This window comes from Ziziphus jujuba, chromosome 2, assembly GCF_031755915.1.
Source record: "Ziziphus jujuba cultivar Dongzao chromosome 2, ASM3175591v1".
Taxonomy (NCBI): Eukaryota; Viridiplantae; Streptophyta; class Magnoliopsida; order Rosales; family Rhamnaceae; genus Ziziphus; species Ziziphus jujuba.
In genome coordinates, this window is record NC_083380.1 from 25,349,156 (window position 1) to 25,369,865 (window position 20,710).

The 20,710-nt window shown below is 29.5% G+C and overlaps 1 protein-coding gene and 1 pseudogene across 2 annotated transcripts; one reads left to right on the top strand and one right to left on the bottom strand.

Moving 5' to 3' along the window:
• Positions 1-20,710, bottom strand: part of LOC107419173 (uncharacterized) — a 76,185-nt pseudogene that overhangs the window by 10,667 nt on the left and 44,808 nt on the right.
• LOC107419168 (disease resistance protein RPV1) lies at positions 15,532-20,692 on the top strand. 2 transcript variants are annotated; one of them, XR_009635687.1, is made up of 4 exons: positions 15,532-15,676; positions 15,746-16,238; positions 16,634-17,742; positions 17,856-17,993. XR_009635687.1 is itself a non-coding variant. In XM_025073450.3 (4 exons), exons 1-4 carry the CDS (start codon positions 17,623-17,625, stop codon positions 20,528-20,530), a joined length of 2,400 nt encoding a protein of 799 aa, XP_024929218.3. In that variant the 5' UTR covers positions 17,584-17,622; the 3' UTR covers positions 20,531-20,692. The 2 variants fall into 2 exon arrangements, 1 of the variants encoding a protein (XP_024929218.3); XM_025073450.3 differs by lacking the exons at positions 15,532-15,676; positions 15,746-16,238 and adding exons at positions 18,464-19,822; positions 19,946-20,692 and having other exon boundaries at positions 17,584-17,742; positions 17,856-18,191.

Below are 20,710 nucleotides of genomic sequence, written 5' to 3' on the forward strand. Positions count from 1 at the left end.
TTATTTATATTAATAAACATGATCATATTCTATGGATATATAATATTATTTTTTTCAAATATATATACTTTTAATATTAAAATTGTTAAGGAAATAAAATCAAATTATAATACTTTGATTCAACTCAAGGTCACACAGATCAAAATACACTGCTAATTGCCGTGAATTAGCGTTTTTTAGCACCTTTCAATATTCTTGTAAGAGTACATCAATGTGCAGTAAATATTTTCCTTCTTTTTTTTTTTTTTTTTTTTTTTTGGCAATACAGTTCATTTTTTCCATATGTACTCAATTAAGTCATTTTCTTTAGCAATATATTAAATCAAGTCCTTTCATAGAATAATTTTCCATTTATATAATAACCTCAACATGTATGTTTTAAGTCATTTGAGTGTTGAAAAGGAAGCTTGACATTTATCTTAAAAATCATCATTTTCATTATGTATCTCTTTTATGGTAGAAAAATGGGGAATCAAAGCCCACCTCTTTCCCCACCTGGGATCCCATCCTATGTTAGATTTTATGGATCTAAATATACATAATAAATTCCATAAATCATAAATTACTAATCTCCAAACGCAGCCATTGATAAATTAGATCTTTAATCCTGCAAAATAGAAACAATGTAAAATAGTGCCTATGGACACACTATTCTCAAACCACTCTCAGATTTCTGAAAATCCTAATCTCCAAATACTGTAGGGTATGTTATTGTCTGCTTGCCCTAGACCCTTTAAATAGTTTCTGCAAGTCAGACTTATCCATTAATTTTGACACACATAAAATAATAATAATTTGATAATATAATTATACTAGGAAAAATATGGATAAGTCAATGGGCTTATAAAGAGAGTTGGGCCTCCAGTCCAATGGACCAACTGGAGTCTTATAGAGAGTGTGTGACAAAGGACCCTACTACAAAATAATAAAATAAACCAGTCACATTAATGGCATAAATAGGCCTTGTAAGTGAGTAATTGATTATGCCAAGTCCACAAATATTAATTTATTTAACATTCTCCTACTTGGACTGCATAATCATCATCATATAAAATCCAAACTCACTTACTATAGAATCTCCCGAACCATAATGCCATTTCATCCAAATATATAGTATACCGACAGGGCACGACAATATATTAGACTAGGCAGTAGAGATTCTCTCTGTAAATCTCCCAAAACATGATACCATTTCAACTGAGCACTTTGCATGCCATAAACTCAGTTTAGGTAGTAGAGATTTACCTAACAATGTGCAATCCCCCAACGCACAAAACCATTTCATTCAAGCACATCGCATATCGACATGATACAACCATATACCCAAACTAGGTAGTAGGGATTCACCATGACACCTGTGAATCAACATACACATATACATAGACTAATAGTCTCAACAGGCCTGTAAATATAAGGAGCAATAATATGTGTAATAAATCATCTCATAAATAAATAATGATCCACATACATCAATGTATTAAAATATTCAAAGAAATAAATAATACTCAACATGGATATTACTACAGAAAACATTCCCACTGACCCATAGCAGTCTCAACTGCCTAACAATCCCATACGGGACACATGCTCCTCAAATATGCCTACCAGTAAAGCCTTGGTCAGTGGATCTGCCACCATACTATAAGTCGGCGTGTGAACAACAGTAATGAGGCCCTCTTCAACTTTCTCCTTTACCATAAAATATTTCACATCAATGTACTTCGCACCAGGAGTACCTTTTAAATTATTGGAGAAAGATACCGCTGCAGTATTATCACAATACATCATAATAGGCCTCTCAATGGAGTCAACTACTCCTAAATCACGGATAAAATTCCGTAGCCAAACTGCATGACGGGTAGCCTCATAACACGCCACATATTCTGCCTCCATAGTCGAGGATGCTGTCACTGACTGGTTGGCACTCCGCCAAGACACAGCACCTTCTACCATGATAAATATATAACCAGTGGTAGATTTCTTATCATCTACACAACCTTTATAGTCTGCATCACTATAACCCACTACTTCAAGAGAGTTGGTGCGACGATATGTCAACATATGATCTTTAGTACCCTGAAGATACCTAAAGACCTTCTTAACTGCTTGGTAATGAATAGGACCAGGATTGCTCATAAATCTACTAAGCACACCCACAGCAAAAGCTATATCAGGCCGTGTACATACTTGAGCATACATCAAACTACCTACTGCTGAAGAATAGCGAACATTCTTCATTGCCATCCTTTCTCTATCATTCTTGGGACACTGATCCTTAGAAAACTTTTCACCTTTCGTAACCGGTACACTTCCAGGAGAACAATTATGCATATCAAATCTCTTAAGGATTCTATCAATATAAGCTATCTGAGACAATTGCAACACATAATTAGTCCTATCTCGAACAATCTTGATGCCCAAAACAAAAGAAGCCTCACCAAGATCTTTCATATCAAAATGGTTGCACAACATCTGTTTTGTCTCAGCTAACAGGTCAGTGTCATTAGTAGCCAAAAGTATGTCATCAACATACAACACCAAAAATATAAAATTGCTCCCACTGACCTTCATATATATGCATCTATCAACAACATTCTCCTTAAAGCCATTTTTGGTGACAACCTCATCAAACTTAAGATACCATTGTCTTGAAGCTTGCTTAAGACCATAAATAGATTTCTTAAGCTTACAAACCAAATTATCATTCCCTGTTTGTTGGAAACCAACTGGTTGAACCATATATACATCCTCATATAAATCACCATTCAGAAAAGCAGTTCTGACATCCATTTGATGCAACTCTAGGTCATAATGTGCCACAATTGCCATAATGATTCTAAAAGAATCCTTTGTGGATACAGGGGAGAATGTCTCTATGTAATCAATTCCTTCCTTCTGGCTAAATCCTTTAGCTACAAGTCTAGCCTTATACCTCTCTACTTGACCATTAAAGTCTCTTTTAGTCTTAAAGACTCATTTGCACCCTATAGGCTTGCTACCCAATGGTAACTCAACCAAATCCCAAACACCATTTGATGCCATAGATTTCATTTCATCTTCCATTGCATCCAACCAAAAGTTTGAGTGCGAACTGCTTATGGCTTCCTCATAAGTGACTGGATCTGAATCATCACTTATGTCAAACTCATGCTCCTGCAAGTAAACCTCATAGTTATCAGGAATAGCTGATCTCCTAGTCCTTTGTGACCTCCTCAAAAGTATATCAGCATCTGCAATAGCTGGAATATCCTGCTCTTCAACAATGAGTTCATTTTGACCAACTACTGGTTCATCAACTACTGGATCAACTATATCTCTATCAGGAACAACTACACTGGGAATGAAAACACTTTCTTCTCTAAATTGAGATTCCCTTGGACCATTACTATCATCAAACCCAAAATCATCTTCAAAATAAATGGCCTTGTCTGATTCCACGATCCTAGTGGTGTGAGAAGGACAAAAGAATCTTTAACCCCTAGATCCTATACAATAGCCAACAAAATATCCACTAATGGTTTTAGGATCCAACTTCTTAATTTGGGGATTATATATCCTTACTTCAGCTTTGTAATCCCATATTCGAAAATGATCCAAATTAGGCTTTCTCCCTGACCACAACTCAAAAGGAGTCTTAGGAACAGATTTACTTGGAACTTGATTCAAAATATAAGCAGGCGTCCTTAAAGACTCTCCCCACAAGTAATCTGGCAAGCTAGAATTTGCCAACATAGATCGCACCATGTCCAACAAAGTGCGGTTTCTCCTCTCAGCTATGTCATTCTGCTGAGGTGTACCAGGCATCGTATATTGCGCATCAATGCCACACTCACTCAAATAAATAGCAAAAGGTCCTGGGTTCCTACCAGTCTCATCATATCTACCATAAAACTCACCACCTCTATCAGACCTTACAGCTTTTATTTTCTTATTCTTTTGAAGCTCCATCTTTACTTTAAACTCTTTAAAGGCAACTAAAGAATCTGACTTCTCACGAATAAGCTCAACATGTCCATAACGAGAGTAGTCATCAATCAAGGTAATAAAATATCTATAACCACCCAAAGCAGTTGGTGTAAAAGGTTTACATATGTCAGTGTGGATTAACTCCAAAACATTTCCACACCTAGCTAACTTATCCTTTCTTACCTTGGCAGTTAACTTCCCTTTCACACATTCAATACAAGTCAACAGATCAGAGAAATCAAGATTAGGAAGTATCCCATCCTTCACTAACCTTTCCATTCTGTGCCTAGAAATATGTCCCAAATGTTTATGCCATAACATTGAGGAATTGTTATTAACTCTTGGGCGTTTGGAAGCAACAATAGGAGCAATAATAGAATTAACAGAGAAATTGAGACCATTATTAAATAAATCAAGCTTATATAAATTGCCACATAAAGTTCCAAAACCAACAACTTTACCATCTTTAAATAATTCAACTTTGTTATTTCCAAACAAAAAACTATAACCTTGATTATCCAAAAGTGAAATAGATAAAAAATTCCTCATAATTGAGGGTACATATGAAACTTCTTGCAACTCTAAAGCATAACCAGTGGCAAGCTTCAACTTAATTGTTCCCACAATGTCCACCTTTACTCTTGAGCTATCTCCCATATAAACATGCTGCTCAAGATTGGTTGGGCCCCTTCGGCTTATCATCCCCTACAACGAATTAGTAACATGAATTGTTGCTTCAGTATCTAACCATCAAGAATTCATAGGCACATCAATAATATTGGTCTCAATCATTAAAATATTACCTTTCTTTTCTTGCTTTCCTTTCAAATGCCAACAATCTATCTTCTTGTATCCAATTTTATTACAGTAACCACACTTTCCATTGAAGTAGGCTTTCCTTTCCTCTATGTGATGAGCTCCATCCCTAGGCACTTTTGGCTTCATACCAGAAAACTTCTTCTTGTTAGGCTTAAATCCTTGTCCAGATGTAAATCCTTGTCCAGGCTTAAATCCTTGTCCTTTCTTTTGGAAAACCCTCTTGGACTTATCTACTTGATGTGAAACTATAGCAATAAATCTTGACCTACTAAGCTTAATATCATCTTCCTCTTTTACAAGAATAGCAGTTAATTCCTCCAAACTACATCCTTCTTTCTTAGTATTCAAACTAGACCTTATATTATCAAACTGAGATGGAAGACTCTTCATTATCGAATAGGTCAAGAACTCCTCTCCAATATCCATCTTAAGGTCCTTCAGCTTATTATAATAGGAAGAAAGTAGCATAATATGGTCCCTTACTCCTTTAATACCATTATACTTGGTATTATTCAATAGGTCCAAATAATGATGCTTCTCATTCATATCAAACTTGATAAACTTCTTTCCTATCTCCTCAAGAAGTCCCTTTGCAGTATCCACTTTCGGAATAGTAGCATATATGGCCTCATCCATGTAATTCTCCATCATCATCATACAGCACTTATTAGAGTGCTTCCAATCCTCATAAAGTTTCTTAGCTGCTACAGTACTCTCATCAATCGGTATCTCTGGTGGATCTATCTCCAAAGCCAAATCCAATTTCATAAAGGTCAAATTCATAACTAAGGTTTTCTTCCATTTCTGATAATTTATCCCATCAAATTTCATCATGGCAGTCATGGGCAGAAGGTTTGGGGTGCTACTAGCTATAAAAATAGTAAACAACAATAAAGCATTTAATATATAAAACAATAACTATTTTTCAGCCCCTTAACATAAAACATAATATATCAATATCGCTAGGGTCTTTGTAGCACTAAAGATACCCTTTCGCGGGCCAGGGACAATCAACCAAATAAGCACAATCAAATGCATTGAACTGAATCACCGACAGGGCAATTCAGAACTTGCAATACATGACATTTAATTAACTTCCACTGCCATTCCAGGCATCATACAAAGCAACTAAAACTACCGACAGGGTAGCCTAGTTACCCGTATAGACCCTGATTAATAAGTGGGAGAAAAAAATAACATATTGGCAATTTCATGAAATAGGCAAATATAAAACATCCCATCCACTATGCCAACATACATTACATTGGTACACATAATGCAGATAAAATAAGTCTCACGACAGGTGAGTACTTAAAATTCCACACTACTATACCAACTAGGCACAAAGCCTCTTTAGGGAAAGCTAACACAATCCATTTTTCCAAACATAGATATTTAATTTAATTCAATAAATTTGGAATGAAATAATTAAACAAATAAACAAATGAACTAATTACCAATAAACAAATAAATAACAAAATTTTTATTTATTTATTTATTTTTATTTTTTATTTTATTTTATTTTATAATAATAAAATAAAAACAATAGATAAATAAATAATTAATCAACAATAAATTAAATAAACGAAATAAATATAAGTAAGAAAACAGGTTTTTTTTTTTTTTTTTTTTCTGCTGACGTCAGCAAATACACATGTCGTGATGATGTCATCACGCTGACATCATAGGCTAGCCAAAACTACATGTCGTATGTTTCATCTTCTTCAGCTAACCGGGTCATAGGCGACTCGGTTCCACTCTAAAAGGGTCACACGACCCGATTATCCGACCCGCCTGGAAATTTCTTTTCCGGTAATCGTTTTCTACAATTTTGGTGCCATTTGATTCTTCTTTTCTTGGGCAATGTTTTCCACAAATCAATTTCAATTTTTTAGCAGCCAAAATCAATGCCCAAGAAAACTTATACGTGCGGCCAAAACCAGGTTTCTCAATTTTTTTTTTAATTTTTATTTATTTATCCGAATTCAAAAATGGTTTAGAGAACAAGATGCAACAATACCCAAAACAAAATTCATGCAAAACACAAATTTTTTTTTCCTTCAAAATTTTGCAAAAGCAGGCCAATTTTTTTTTTCTTTTTTAATTTTCAGATCCAATTAGAAATAATAAACAATATAAAACACAATAAAGAAGAATTTTTCACCATACCCAGGTCTTAATTTGAATTAAAACAAAAATTCACATAATTTGCACAAACTCAATATAAACCCGTTATTGCACAAGAGAAGAGAAATTAATCAATAAAATTCCATCCTTAAAATTTGGATCTCCAAACAATCAATAGCCGCAAACACAGATGAATATCACATATTGGATTTCAGGAAACAAGCATGTAATAGCAGAATCACAAGGACGGGAGAATAATTATAAAATAAATATCATGTCATTAATATAGACGATGAAAGTTCAATGGCCGCATATCAATATAACAACAAATTTCAAAATAATTTATTATGCGTATTAACCATATGCTCTGATACCAATTGTTAGATTTTATGGATCTAAATATACATAATAAATTCCATAAATCATAAATTACTAACCTCCAAACGCAGCCATTGATAAATTAGATCTTTAATCCTGCAAAATAGAAACAACGTAAAGTAGTGCCTATGGACACACTACTCTCAAACCACTCTCAGATTTCTGAAAACCCTAATCTCCAAATACTGTATGGTATGTTATTGTCTGCTTGCCCTAGACCCTTTAAATAGTCTCGGCAAGTCAGACTTATCCATTAATTTTGACACACATAAAATAATAATAATTTGATAATATAATTATACTAGGAAAAATATGGATAAGTCAATGAGCTTATAAAGAGAGTTGGTCCTTCAGTCCAATAGGCCAATTGGAGTCTTATAGAGAGTGTGTGACCAAGGACCCTACTACAAAATAATAAAATAAGCCAGTCCCATTAATGGCATAAATAGGCCCTGTAAGTGAGTAATTGATTATGCGAAGTCCACAAATATTAATTTATTCAACATCCTACCCTGGTTCAAAAATATCGGACTAAGAGGAGAAGATGAAACTGTTTCTGAGGGTGGGATATAAGGGAGGCCGTCCCGTCCATTATCATTCCTGCATTTTAAAAAATATAACATAATAAACACTGCAAATACAATAGAGGCATTTTGTCATACTAAAGTCAATTCTTAGTAGACATTATTTGTTATATATATATATATTAACAAAAAGAAGAAATTTCATTAAGACGACATTATTTGTTATATATATATATATATATATTAACAAAAAGAAATTTCATTAAGATGAAGAAATATATTATGAGCAAGAAATTCAAAACTAAAAGAGCATAGCACTGCTTTAAGGTGGAGGTGACAATGAAGAGAATGTTTTGATTAACTATAATGTTTTGACATTATCCAATTTATCAGTCATATATATATATATATATATATTACAACTCAAAAGAGGGAAGATAATCACCTAAATCAAGATTTGAACTTATATATAGAATGATAAAGATCCTTTCCATTTCTAAAAGTGAATGATCAAACCCAAATTCTGACATGTTAGCAAAATTAAATATAATGGTTAGAATTGTATAATGTCATCGTTGTTAAATAGGAAACATTGTATTAGTCATTAATTAGTGTTAAATTCAAAATAAAATAACGAAATAAATTTAAATTGCTAAGTGTTCACCTAAAAAAAAAAAAGATGCATACTAAATTATACATGGTTTGACAATTTACATTCTAAACTATTTTTCTGACATTATACACCTTGAACTTTATTTTTCTTTGCACATTGCACTATTTTTTTTTTTTTTTTAAGTTTTTAACAAACTTGTCACATGTTTGACACATGGGATAAAACAATAAAGGTGCAAAGTGCAATTTTGTATAGTTTAAGATGCAAAATGTAAAAAGTTTTAAATAAAAGATTAATTAAAATAATAAAAATTATTAAATAATACTATTACTTTTCAAAGAAGGTTTGTAAAAGGTCTAAAAAAATTTCAAAATTCAAAAATAAAAGGAAAAATCTTTACATATAATAAAGATCTTAAAAAGTAAATAAATAAAGACAAATAAATAAATTTGCACATGCACAAAAAAATATTTTTTGAGAAAGTAAAAATTTTATTAAAAAATACATATTGGGAAATTTCATAAATATCTTTTTCCTAAATAACAAATATAAATGTAAAAAGTACATATAATAAATAAAATAATATATTTTATGGTACTCATTTTCCTCTTTTCGGATTTTATAAATATCTTATTGTTTTTTTAATTATTATTTAGAATCTCTATAATAAAATATCCAAGAAAACATAAACATCCATAAAAATGAACAAGCATTAAAAAATTATATTTTTGGGAAAAGTAAAATTTTATAAAAAAAAATACGATTTAGAAAATCTTAAAAGTATTATTTTAAAAAAATCATAAATATAAATATAAAAAATACGTGTAATAAATAAAATAGCATATTTTATTAAAATCATCGTACAAAGTTTTATTTCAAACTTTATAAATACTTAATTACTTCTTTTTTATAAGTCTTTATTTTTTTAAATATATATAATATTTACATATTATTTTTTTATATTTTGAAAAATTACATTTGCATTCCTTTAAAAACATTACTAATTTATTAGAAAAATAATAATTCTCATTAGTCAAAAATGTTTATTGATTTTTCATTAATTTTTTGTATGTGAAATTTTTTGTAATTTGCACCATAAATTATACAAAATTGTATTTGCACCCTAATCTTTTGTCTTATGTGCCAAGCATGTGACAAATTTGTTAAAAAATTAATAAAAATAAAAGAAAAAGGGGTGTGAAGTGCAAAGACAAGTGAAGTTCATGGTATAAAATGTCAGAAAAAGGTTTAAGCTGTAAAGTGTCAAATTATGTATAATTTAAAGTGTATTGGTGTCAATATTCTTTAAAGAAAAAAAAAAAACTTTAAATATTGATAACATATTACTTTTTTTAATTATATAAGTTTAAGTTTTACAACTTTTCTTGCATAATAAGAAATGTATATTGATATATAAAAATAAAAGAACACATAAAATATTGCATATAATTTATAAATATTGAAAAGAAGTTGACTTAAGTTATGTTATTCTTAATTGTAGATTGTGCATATTTGCCTTTACAATGCAATTTCTTCTTTTATCATCCTTTTTGCATTACTTGTCTTATTATTTAATTTTTAATATTACTTAAACATGACCATTAGAGAAATATTATATACATACATATATATATATATATGTATATAATTTATGTTGTATTTTTGTGTTCAACATGACAACTAGAGATATATTATATATAAATATATATATAATTTAGCTTATATTTTAGCTTTTTCTTTTAATTATTTATGGGTATACAACTTGGAATTATATTTTAAATAGTCTTATTGTATTGATTTTATTTTAATCATAAAAGGATATCACACTAATTAATAAATATTTTCTATTTAACAATGATGACATGAAAGAATTCTTGCTTGATTTCAAAAGATGTATTATATCATGTATCTAACTTATATTCTCCTTTTGCATGGAAAAGAACTTAAAACATCTTTAAATGAGTAATTAGGAATAAAATAACATAGATGTAAAAATTTAAAATTATAAATATAGATGGGAATCTATATAATATAGAAAAGAAGAATATTTTTATATTCAAAAAAGATTTTATCCATAATGTTTTAGTTGTCATATATAAAAGAATAAGTGTATACGGCACATGTTAGCATATGCTTTTTTTAAATTCACTTTAAAAACATATTTTTTTATTTTATTTTATTTATTATTATTTATTATTAATTATCTTACCTTTTATTGATAAAATAAAAAATACATATAAAACTAATTTTTGATGTCACTTTCTATAACTATCAAATAATTGATATTATTACATATAGTAATAATTTTAAAATAATTAAAATATTTCATTTTATCTTATTTACCAAATATATATTTTTATCCTTTTAAAATTATATATTTCAATTATTATAATATTATATCATATTATATTATATTATATTATATTACTGTGGCTGATTCACAAGAAGGTATCGTCGCTTCTTGGCTAATTATATATTATATAATATATATAATAATATATATTAAGATGTTCTTTCACATTTAATATTTGATTTTATTTTATTTATTAAATAAGTTAAATATATTTGGTTATAAATATGTAAGTGGCACTTCCCGATTATTTAAAATTTTAGTATTCAATATTGTGTTAGTTTTTAGTCTCTCATATTATGTTTTAGTTGTTAAAGTTTTTTTTTTTATTATTCTTTAATTTCAATAATTTTTTTTTTTATGGATTTTAAACATGATCATGTTAATCATAAACATGGACGTGAGCCATGCTATGGATTTTGATTGAAATTGAAGATGCCAAATCAAGACATGATGATAAAAAAGAAAAAGATATTTCTGATAAAGAATCTTTGATTATTGATTTATCTTTGTCTATCAACTTTTTCAAAAGGATGGACAAGAAAAAGATAAAAAGGAGAAGACACAAGAGATTATTCAGATCGGAAGCATGCAAGGAAGAGCATTACGATCATTCTAGCAATCAAGTGGTGTCGGCATTTCCTGACTTCGAGATAACTTCATTGAATAAGAAACAATTTAAGAAGATTAAGCGTTTATATTAGATATTATAGTTTTTTTTTTCCTATTATGCTTTTTTATTGGGATTGAAATTAAAAAAATATATTTTTATTTTAGTCAGTATAAATTATAATATAGTTTTTTTGAGGCAGACAATATTTTTATTTTTGTAGTTGGTTAATATAATTATTTCGATATTCAATATTTTGTTGTTTGTTTTTGTTGTTTTAACTTAATTTCCCTCTATAAGGTACCCTTAATTTTTTACGAAGAAAGTAGTGGGAATAAGAACAAGTAATTTTTTTATTCGTCTACAAACAACTCTCTAATCGTATCCAGTTGGTAAGATGTATCATGTGGATATTATGATATGACCAATTATATTTATCTTAATTAAGTGTTGAAACAATGGATTATCCAATACCATTCGCTATTTGATCATACTATATATGTTTCAACTTTCTGAATTTTGTTTTTAAATTTTTTTGGAAAGGAAACTCTCAAACTAAAGATCCCTGGATTTAATTAATTGGATAATCGCTTACCAAAATAGGAGTAATCTCTAAAGTTTAATTGTTACTATACTTATATTTTTATTTTTATTTTTTATACCAATTATAAATTAAAATAATACATATCTAATAAATTTAATTTTAGTTTTTATAAAACCATTTTTACAGGTTCCAAAGAAGATAAAAAAATTTAAATAAAATCTACACGAATAAATAAACAAACCTTCCAAAAATACATATTTAACCTAAACCCTAAACCCTAAACACATATAAAATAAAAAATAAATTATAGAAATTAATTATTTTCATTGAATTAATTAAATATGTCAACATTTTTTAATTTGAATTCAATAAATAATTTACCCTAAAAAATTCTCTACCAAACTCTATCATTCATGATAAGCAAATCTAATTTTTTCTCTTATATGTTTTATGAGTCTTTTGATAACATACCATTGGAAGAATATTTGGTCTACCATATCATATAAATTAATCTTCCCTAATTTTAATAATATTATTATAGTTACTTTTATTGGTTTTTTTAATTTTTATATATTTTTTTATTAGGATATTAGAATCAAAACCATTTTGAGATTTTAGCCATATATATAACAATATATGTATTTATTGTTCACCGTTACTTATATGTATATATAATATAGTATTCTTATTTTTATTTTCTTTCCTTTTTAGAATACATAATTTTCTAAAAATATTATAAAAAAAAACTACTAATAAAGAAAATGTTGACCTATTTAATCAACCCTAAAACTATTTAAATTATAATTATTTTACTTGAGGATAAATATCAATTTATCTCATAAATAACCTCTTTCCATGATTATGATAATTTGAGAGCATTGTTTGTCATGTAAATTTATTGTTACATAGATTTTTTCAAATATATAATAGTTATTTTTATTGAATTTTTTATTTTTTCATTTTTTTTTCTTATTAAGATGTTATTCAAGAATCAAAATCATTTTGAGATTTTTGCTATTTTAGTTACGAACTTTATGTTTGGTCAACAAGTAAAAAATATTCTGTATATTTTTTACTTTTTTAAATTCATAGAAATGGGGAATAATTTATTAGATAATCAAGTAAATATATGTATAAGTATATATATCATAGTATTCGATACTTTGCAAGTTTCCAAGATTATAAGCATGTGACAGTGAGTGTAATCCATGATTTTACTTATACATTGTTCACTGTTCCTTCCTTTTTAGATAATAAAGATATATTTTTATTTGGATATAAAAAATATAATATCATAAATAATAATTGTTAAACATAGTAAAATAAGATTTATATCTAAAACAAATTATTAATTCATTTGAATTTGAATTTGAATTTTACAAATGGAAAAATTAAATAGGTAAACATTTTATAATTTGAATTTTATAAATAATTTATCTTATAAGGTAAAAATATGTTTACAGGATAAATAATAATAATAATAATAATTAAATTGCATTATAAGTATTTAATATATGAAAATTAATTATTTGCAAGGAATCAAAAGATATATTTGAATTTTAATTCTATAAATGGAAAACATTTGACTTCAAATTTATTTATATAAATGTATTGAATTTAAATTAAAATTTCTTAGATGGAAAAAATTGGATAGGAAAATTCCATAAATGGAAAAAAAAAAACAGAGAGGTAAAAATTTTTAAATTTGAATTTTATAATTGAATAGTATTATATGGTGATTAAATTTATAGTTATTAATAAACTTTTATAGAATGGATTGAAAAAAAAAAAAAAAAACAGAATGATCCAAATATACTTATTAATAATAAAAACTCAACCATGGAACTTACTTGGTCAATTTCAATCAATTTTGGTCAAATCCGGTTAAAATTTCAAACTCGAAGCATATTCTCAAATCGGGATGTTATAATATTAATTTGGGACAATGATTCTGTTCTCATCTAACATTTGCCTAATCTGTTAAGGATCTTTTGACACATGGCATTGACAAATTGAATGGTCAAGATTTATTCCCTACATGTAAATATGGTTTTTTTTTTTTATTAAGTCAAATATTATTAATACAATGACTAAAATTTAAGGTTTTTTTTTTTTTAAAAAAAAATTTATAGAAAGTTTAATCTTTGTTCAAACATAAAAATAAGAATAATATTAAAAATATCAAATAAACATATCAAGGTATGTATCAAGTAACATGTTTCAATATTTAATTAGCTTATCTTTAATTACACCTATCTCTTTTAACTTTCTATAATCAAGTTAACACTAATAAAATATTGACATATGATAATATATATTCTAATACATATATTTGATATCTTTAGCATTATTCAAGTTTTAAACATTGTGAACCTAGTAAAAAAGTATGAAAATGTATGGGTCAAAATAATGAAAATTTAAAATTTGAGTACAAATACTATTATATATAATAATTATTATTCTGATAACATATTTGACCGAGGACGAAGAAAAAAATTAATAAATACAAATAAAAGAGTAGTCATAATTCTTTGACGTTTTTGACTGTCAAATGACTTGTAAGTATTTTATTGAAAAAAATAAAAAATAAAAGCCAGCTCACCAAGTCTTTTCTTTGGGTTTTACTTAGCAAAACATTAAAAGAAAAATCTAATTTTATTTTTCTATGTAAATTAATCTAATACTTGTGTCCAAACCAATTATATTAGAAGGAACCAAAAGAAGGAATATATTAAAAGTAAAAATAAACGAGAAACCTAATAAAAAATGTTGCAAGGAGATTTTAAGATTTGAAAGTTGTAGGATAGTTTTTAAATATTATAAAAAGATATTGTGGCCGAGCCATGCCTGCACTACACGTTTTACTTATTCATAACCTCTATCAAAGCCTCGTTAACTTACAAGCAATTTCAATTTCAATAATAACACATAGGTGGCATTATAGAAGGATGGTATTTTACTTTATAATTTATGTATCGTTTAGTAACGCATAGGTTGTCTATCTCTGGTTTTTAGTTTATTTTCTAGCTATAGTTTGTAATTTGTTTATTTTATATATTTTAAATAACTATAAATTTTAAAGAAAAAGAATACATAAATACTAAAAGTAAAAATTATTTCAAAGTATTTTTTATTTATTCTTTTTTTTCTCAGTTAGGATTGTAGTTAATTGAGATGATTAATAAACTTTAATATTCATTAACATTTAAAATAAACAAACTATACATAATTATGCAGAAAGATATTAAAAAAAAAAAAAACTAATGTGTTACTAAATTAAAAGATACCTTGTTATTTTATTTTTTTGATTAACTGGCTGTTTAGTCTTCTTTTCATTTCGCTGGAGGATAAAAAAGAAAAAACAAAATCGTTCTCTCTTTTTATTTGTTGGAACGTGAAAAGCAATGAAAAGAATCTTTCAAATAATTAATAATAAACCTTTTCTTTAATGAAATTCTAATGTGAAACGTTAAAGTGAGTCATTATTGGCTATTGACTAATAAGATCTTTTATTTTTAATTATTATTATTTATGTTCGATCACCAACAAAATTAGCGTGGCTTTCAAGTTCCAGCTCCTTTTTCCCCTGCTTTGCCCCAAAACAGAATGAGAGAGTGAGAGCAAGACAAAGCGCTTAAGGCAAGCAACGAAGACGGCTTTGGTATCGCTGTGGGTAGGCGACCTGTCGAAGAAACAATGGGAGAGGGCAAAACGGCATTGGAGATCAAGGGTGTGAGCAACAAAGGTACATGTAGTTACCGAGTTTCCATTCAATTTGTTACTAATTTATAATTACTTTTGCTTGTGGATTAAGATTTGCTGCAGGTTATAGACACGGCTGCTTCATCATCTTCTCGTCAAGACAAGTATGAGGTGTTTCTCAGTTTCAGGGGCGAGGACACCCGCAATGGTTTTACTGGACATCTTTATAATGCTCTGTGTCAAAAGCATATCAACACATACAAAGATGATGAAAACCTTGAAAGTGGGCATAAGATATCAGAAATTATGGATGCGATTAAGGAATCTAAGATTTGCATAATTGTTTTCTCCAAAGATTTTGCATCTTCCACATGGTGTTTAAATGAAGTTTTTCGCATACTCGAATGCAAGAGAGGTGGAAATGACATCATACCCATTTTTTATGGCATAGAACCATCCATTGTACGGAAACAGGAGCAGAGTTTTGCAGCATCATTTGGTAAACATGAACAACGTTTTAAGGACAACATGGACAAGGTGCAGCGTTGGAGGGATGCTCTCAATGAAGTGGCTGCTCTCAGCGGTTATGATTCAAAGAATAAAAGGTAACTTTCTATATCATATTTATTTAATAATATGTATATTATAAATTATCACATATGCTAGCTTTAAGAGACTAAGGAGCGGAGTTTAATGTTTATGAAATAAATATTGGAATCCATCAATTTTAGTTAACCATATTTGATGATATTTTCTCATTTCATTCTTTTTTCTTTACTAAAAAAGTGAAATAACAATTGATAGCACTATTTCCTTTTTAATAAATCGGTAAATGCAACTATAAAATATTGAATAGAAATTTAAATCATCTGGATATATAACTAATACATAGTGTTAAAATTAAAACCATTTATATTTATATTTATTTCTTTTAAATATTATACACCTAATATTCCTCTATTTCTAACAATTTGCATTTGATGATTTCTTAATTATCTAGGCCCGAATACGAGTTTATAGATGAAATTGTTAAGGATATTTTGTCGAAGTTGTCTAGATACCCATCAACCTGTGATCATTCCAAGCGGGGCTTGATTGGAATTGAAAATCGTATCAGGGAAATTGAAGGATTATTATGCATTGACTCAATGGATGTTCGCACCATAGGTCTTTATGGCATGGGCGGTATTGGAAAGACCACCCTTGCTCTTGCTGTATTTCAAAAGTTATCTCATTATTTCGAAAGTTGTTGCTTTCTTCGCAATGTTAGAGAAGAACATGAAAAGCATGGCATAATGAAATTGAGAAAGCAACTTCTTTCCCAGCTGTTCAATCATGATAAAATTATTCCAAGCTTGGAATCAACTCATCTTCAAGAGAGACTCTGCCGCACAAAAGTCCTTATAGTTTTAGATGATTTGGATGATGCAATATCCCAATTAAATAAATTGCTACCTAAAGGGTACAGGTTTGGTGCTGGAAGCAGAATCATTATCACAACTAGGAATGCACAACTGCTTAAATCAAGGACAGATGAAGTTTACGAGGTTAAAAGGTTAAATGATGTTGAAGCTCTTAAGCTCTTCCGCTTACATGCTTTTGAAAATAATTTTGATCTTGAAGGATATGAAGCTTTATCAAAAAGTGTGGCTGATTACGCAGGTGGCAATCCATTAGGTCTTGAGGTCTTGGGTTCTACACTTCGCTCCAAAAGTGTAGAAGAATGGAAAAGTGCATTGGATGAGCTGCAAATAGAGCCAAACACAAAAATTGAACAAGTGTTGAGAATAAGTTTTGATCAATTAGGTAAAAAGGACAAAAAAGGCTTGACTCCCATCCAGGATGTATTTCTTGACATTGCATGCTTTCATGACAATGAAGTTGATAGAAAGTTTGCAGAAAGCATAATACATCATAGTGGTGCGACCAAAAAAAATAAGTGATCTCATTGATAATTGCTTAATAATTGAAGATTACAACAGATTGTCCATGCATTCTTTAATACGACAGATGGGTCAGGCAATTGTTTGTGATGAGAACAAAGAACCAGGAAATCGTAGTAGGCTGTGGAAGGTTAAGGATGTTTGCCATGTATTGGAGAGAAATACAGTGAGTGAAAATTAATTAATACATTTATTTGTGTATATATACTAGCTAGTTAATGCATTTCCTTTATATATAGTATCGTTATAATTAACCTATCACACTGGATTGATTTTCAGGGAAGCTATACAATGGAAGGCATGTTATTGGACCTGTCTGAAGTTCGAAAGGATGTTAAAGTGAGGCTTACAGCATTCTCAAACATGTACCATCTACGCTTTCTTAGATTTCATTATGGATTTTTCTTTCAATGGGAGAAATATTTTGGATGGGCTCCTTACAATAAAATGTATCTTCCTTCAGAAGGTATTGATTATCTTTCCGATGAGCTAAGATATTTTCAATGGGATTTATACCTTTCAAAACATTTGCCATCAAATTTTAGTCCAGAAAATCTTATAGAACTTATTATGCGTGGGAGCCAACTTGTGGAGCTACCTTGGAATGAAGACCAGGTATATCATCCCTAGCTTAATTAATTTATATATATGTATATATTTATCTCTAAGTCATGATATACTTTGTCTAATAAAATCTGGATGCATGTTGTAGGATATATAACCTTGAATTGTACAACTCACCAGATATAGTGGGACATGCATCCCCACTTTATAAAGATCAGAATATCTTGATGAAAATTACTACGTATATATATTGTATTATATATGTAGAGGATTTAAATATTAACTCTTTTTTTTTTTTTTTTTTTTTTTTTGGTCTGTGACAGCCCATTGGGAATTTAATGAAAGTCGATCTTGGGTATTGTGAGGGCCTTACTCAAATACAAAATTTGTGTGGGGCCATAAATCTTCAATGGATAAATATTGAAGGTTGTACAAGTTTGGTTCAAGTTCCTTCATGGTTTAAGAATCTGAACAAGCTTGAGCATCTAGATTTGGGTTGCTGTATGAATTTGAAAGATGGCTTAGAAAATCTTCCACTGAATATAAGGGTGTTATCATTGTATGGGACGGCAATAGAAGCATTGCCCTCATCATTTGGGAGGCTTGTGAATCTTGAATATTTACATTTGGGGCATTGTAAGAATCTGAAAGATGGCATAGAAAATCTTCCCTTGAATCTCCAAATTTTATATTTGAGTGAATGCAGAAATCTGGAAGATGTACAAAATATTTCGAGTTCGATGGATATAACAGAATTAAAGTTGGTTGGGACAGGAATTAAAACTCTGCCGGAAAGCATTTGGAAGATGAGATTTCTGAAATATCTGAATCTTCATGACTGCCCAAAACTGGAAAAGCTTCAAGAAATCTCGGATGATTGTATGAGTTCATCTCTTCAAATGTTGAATATAAGAGGTTGTGCAAGATTGAAATCAATACCAAAAAGCATTTGGAAGATGAGTAGTCTGCGAGATCTGAATCTTTATGATTGCCCAAACCTGGAAATACTTCCAGAAATCTCGGATGATTGTATGAGTTCATCTCTTGAAAGGCTTATAAGTGATTGCACGACATTGAAATCAATACCGGAAAGCATTTGGAAGATGAGTAGTCTGACATATCTGAGTCTTTATGATTGCCCAAACCTGGAAAAGCTTCAAGAAATCTCGGATGATTGTATGAGTTCATCTCTTGAATGGTCGGATATAAGAGATTGTACGAGATTGTGTGGGCCTATAAATCTTCGATGGATAAGTCTTTCTACAAGTTTGGTTCGGGTTCCTACATGGTTTAAGAACCTGAACAAGCTGGAGCAACTAGATTTGGATTACTGTAAGAATCTGAAAGACGGCTTAGAAAATCTTCCATTGAATATAAGGGACTTATCATTGTATGGGACGGCAATAGAAGCGTTGCCCTCATCATTTGGGCGTCTTTTGAATCTTGAATGGTTAAATATGAGTCATTGTAAGAATCTGAAAGATGGCATAGAAAATCTTCCATTGAATCTCCGAAGATTATATTTGAGTGGTTGTACGAGATTGAAATCAATACCAGTGCTTCCATCAGGTTTAAATATTTTGGATGCAAGTAACTGCTCATCGCTGGAGACAATATCAAGTCGGAGGGATCTTCAACAAGCTGAAGGAATAATGAAAGAGCATGATTTTAAAAAGCATGAGGTTGGTTGTACTTTGTATATAAATATATGTATATATATATATATATATATATGCTCTAATAATATATGAAGTGGATGATGATTTTTTGGGTGACTTGATTTATTTGTCGTCCATGTCCTACAGGCGGTGTATCCAGGAAATGAAATCCCAGAGTGGTTCAGCCATCAAACTGACGATGGGAACTCACTCCATATCCAGCTTCCTCCTAATTGGTTTTCTATTCATGATCCCTTCTTCGGATTTCTTTTTTCCATTGTTTTTATGTTGAATGGATCTTGGCCTTACATCTTATTAGAAATCAACTTCAAAACCAACGTGAACAGTGATGACCATCTTCATGGTCCTTATCGGATACCATATCCATTATCAACAGTTGGAGGGCGGGATATTTATCGATGTGATCACGTCTTCATAGCGGACGTGAAATTAAATTTGAAATATTTGTTTGGGGAGGAGTGGTCCTCTGTTTGTAGCAATGTCACCGAGGCTTCTTTCCGTGCGTCTATACACGGAGTGGGAGATGTGGTCGTCGATTGGGAGATCAAAAAGTTTGGGTTGGGGTTGGCAAATAAGTGGGGTATTGCAATTAAAGTAAAAGACGATTTAGTGAATGTCGTGGTCAACCCGATAGATACCAAGACAAAGTTGACTCACATGATCCTTACATCAGTTCCAAGAGAATCAAAGGCCCAATCAATAATTAGGTAATCATTTTTACAATATTTGAATCTAAGCAAATAAGACGAAATTAATTTAAATGAATAGAAAATGTCTGAGCCTCTTGATATTTAACAGCCTTGTATTTTTGTACCATATTATTATCGATTTTTTGATAAAATACGTTTGAAGGGTAATTGAAAAGGGAAAAAAAAAAAATATATATATATA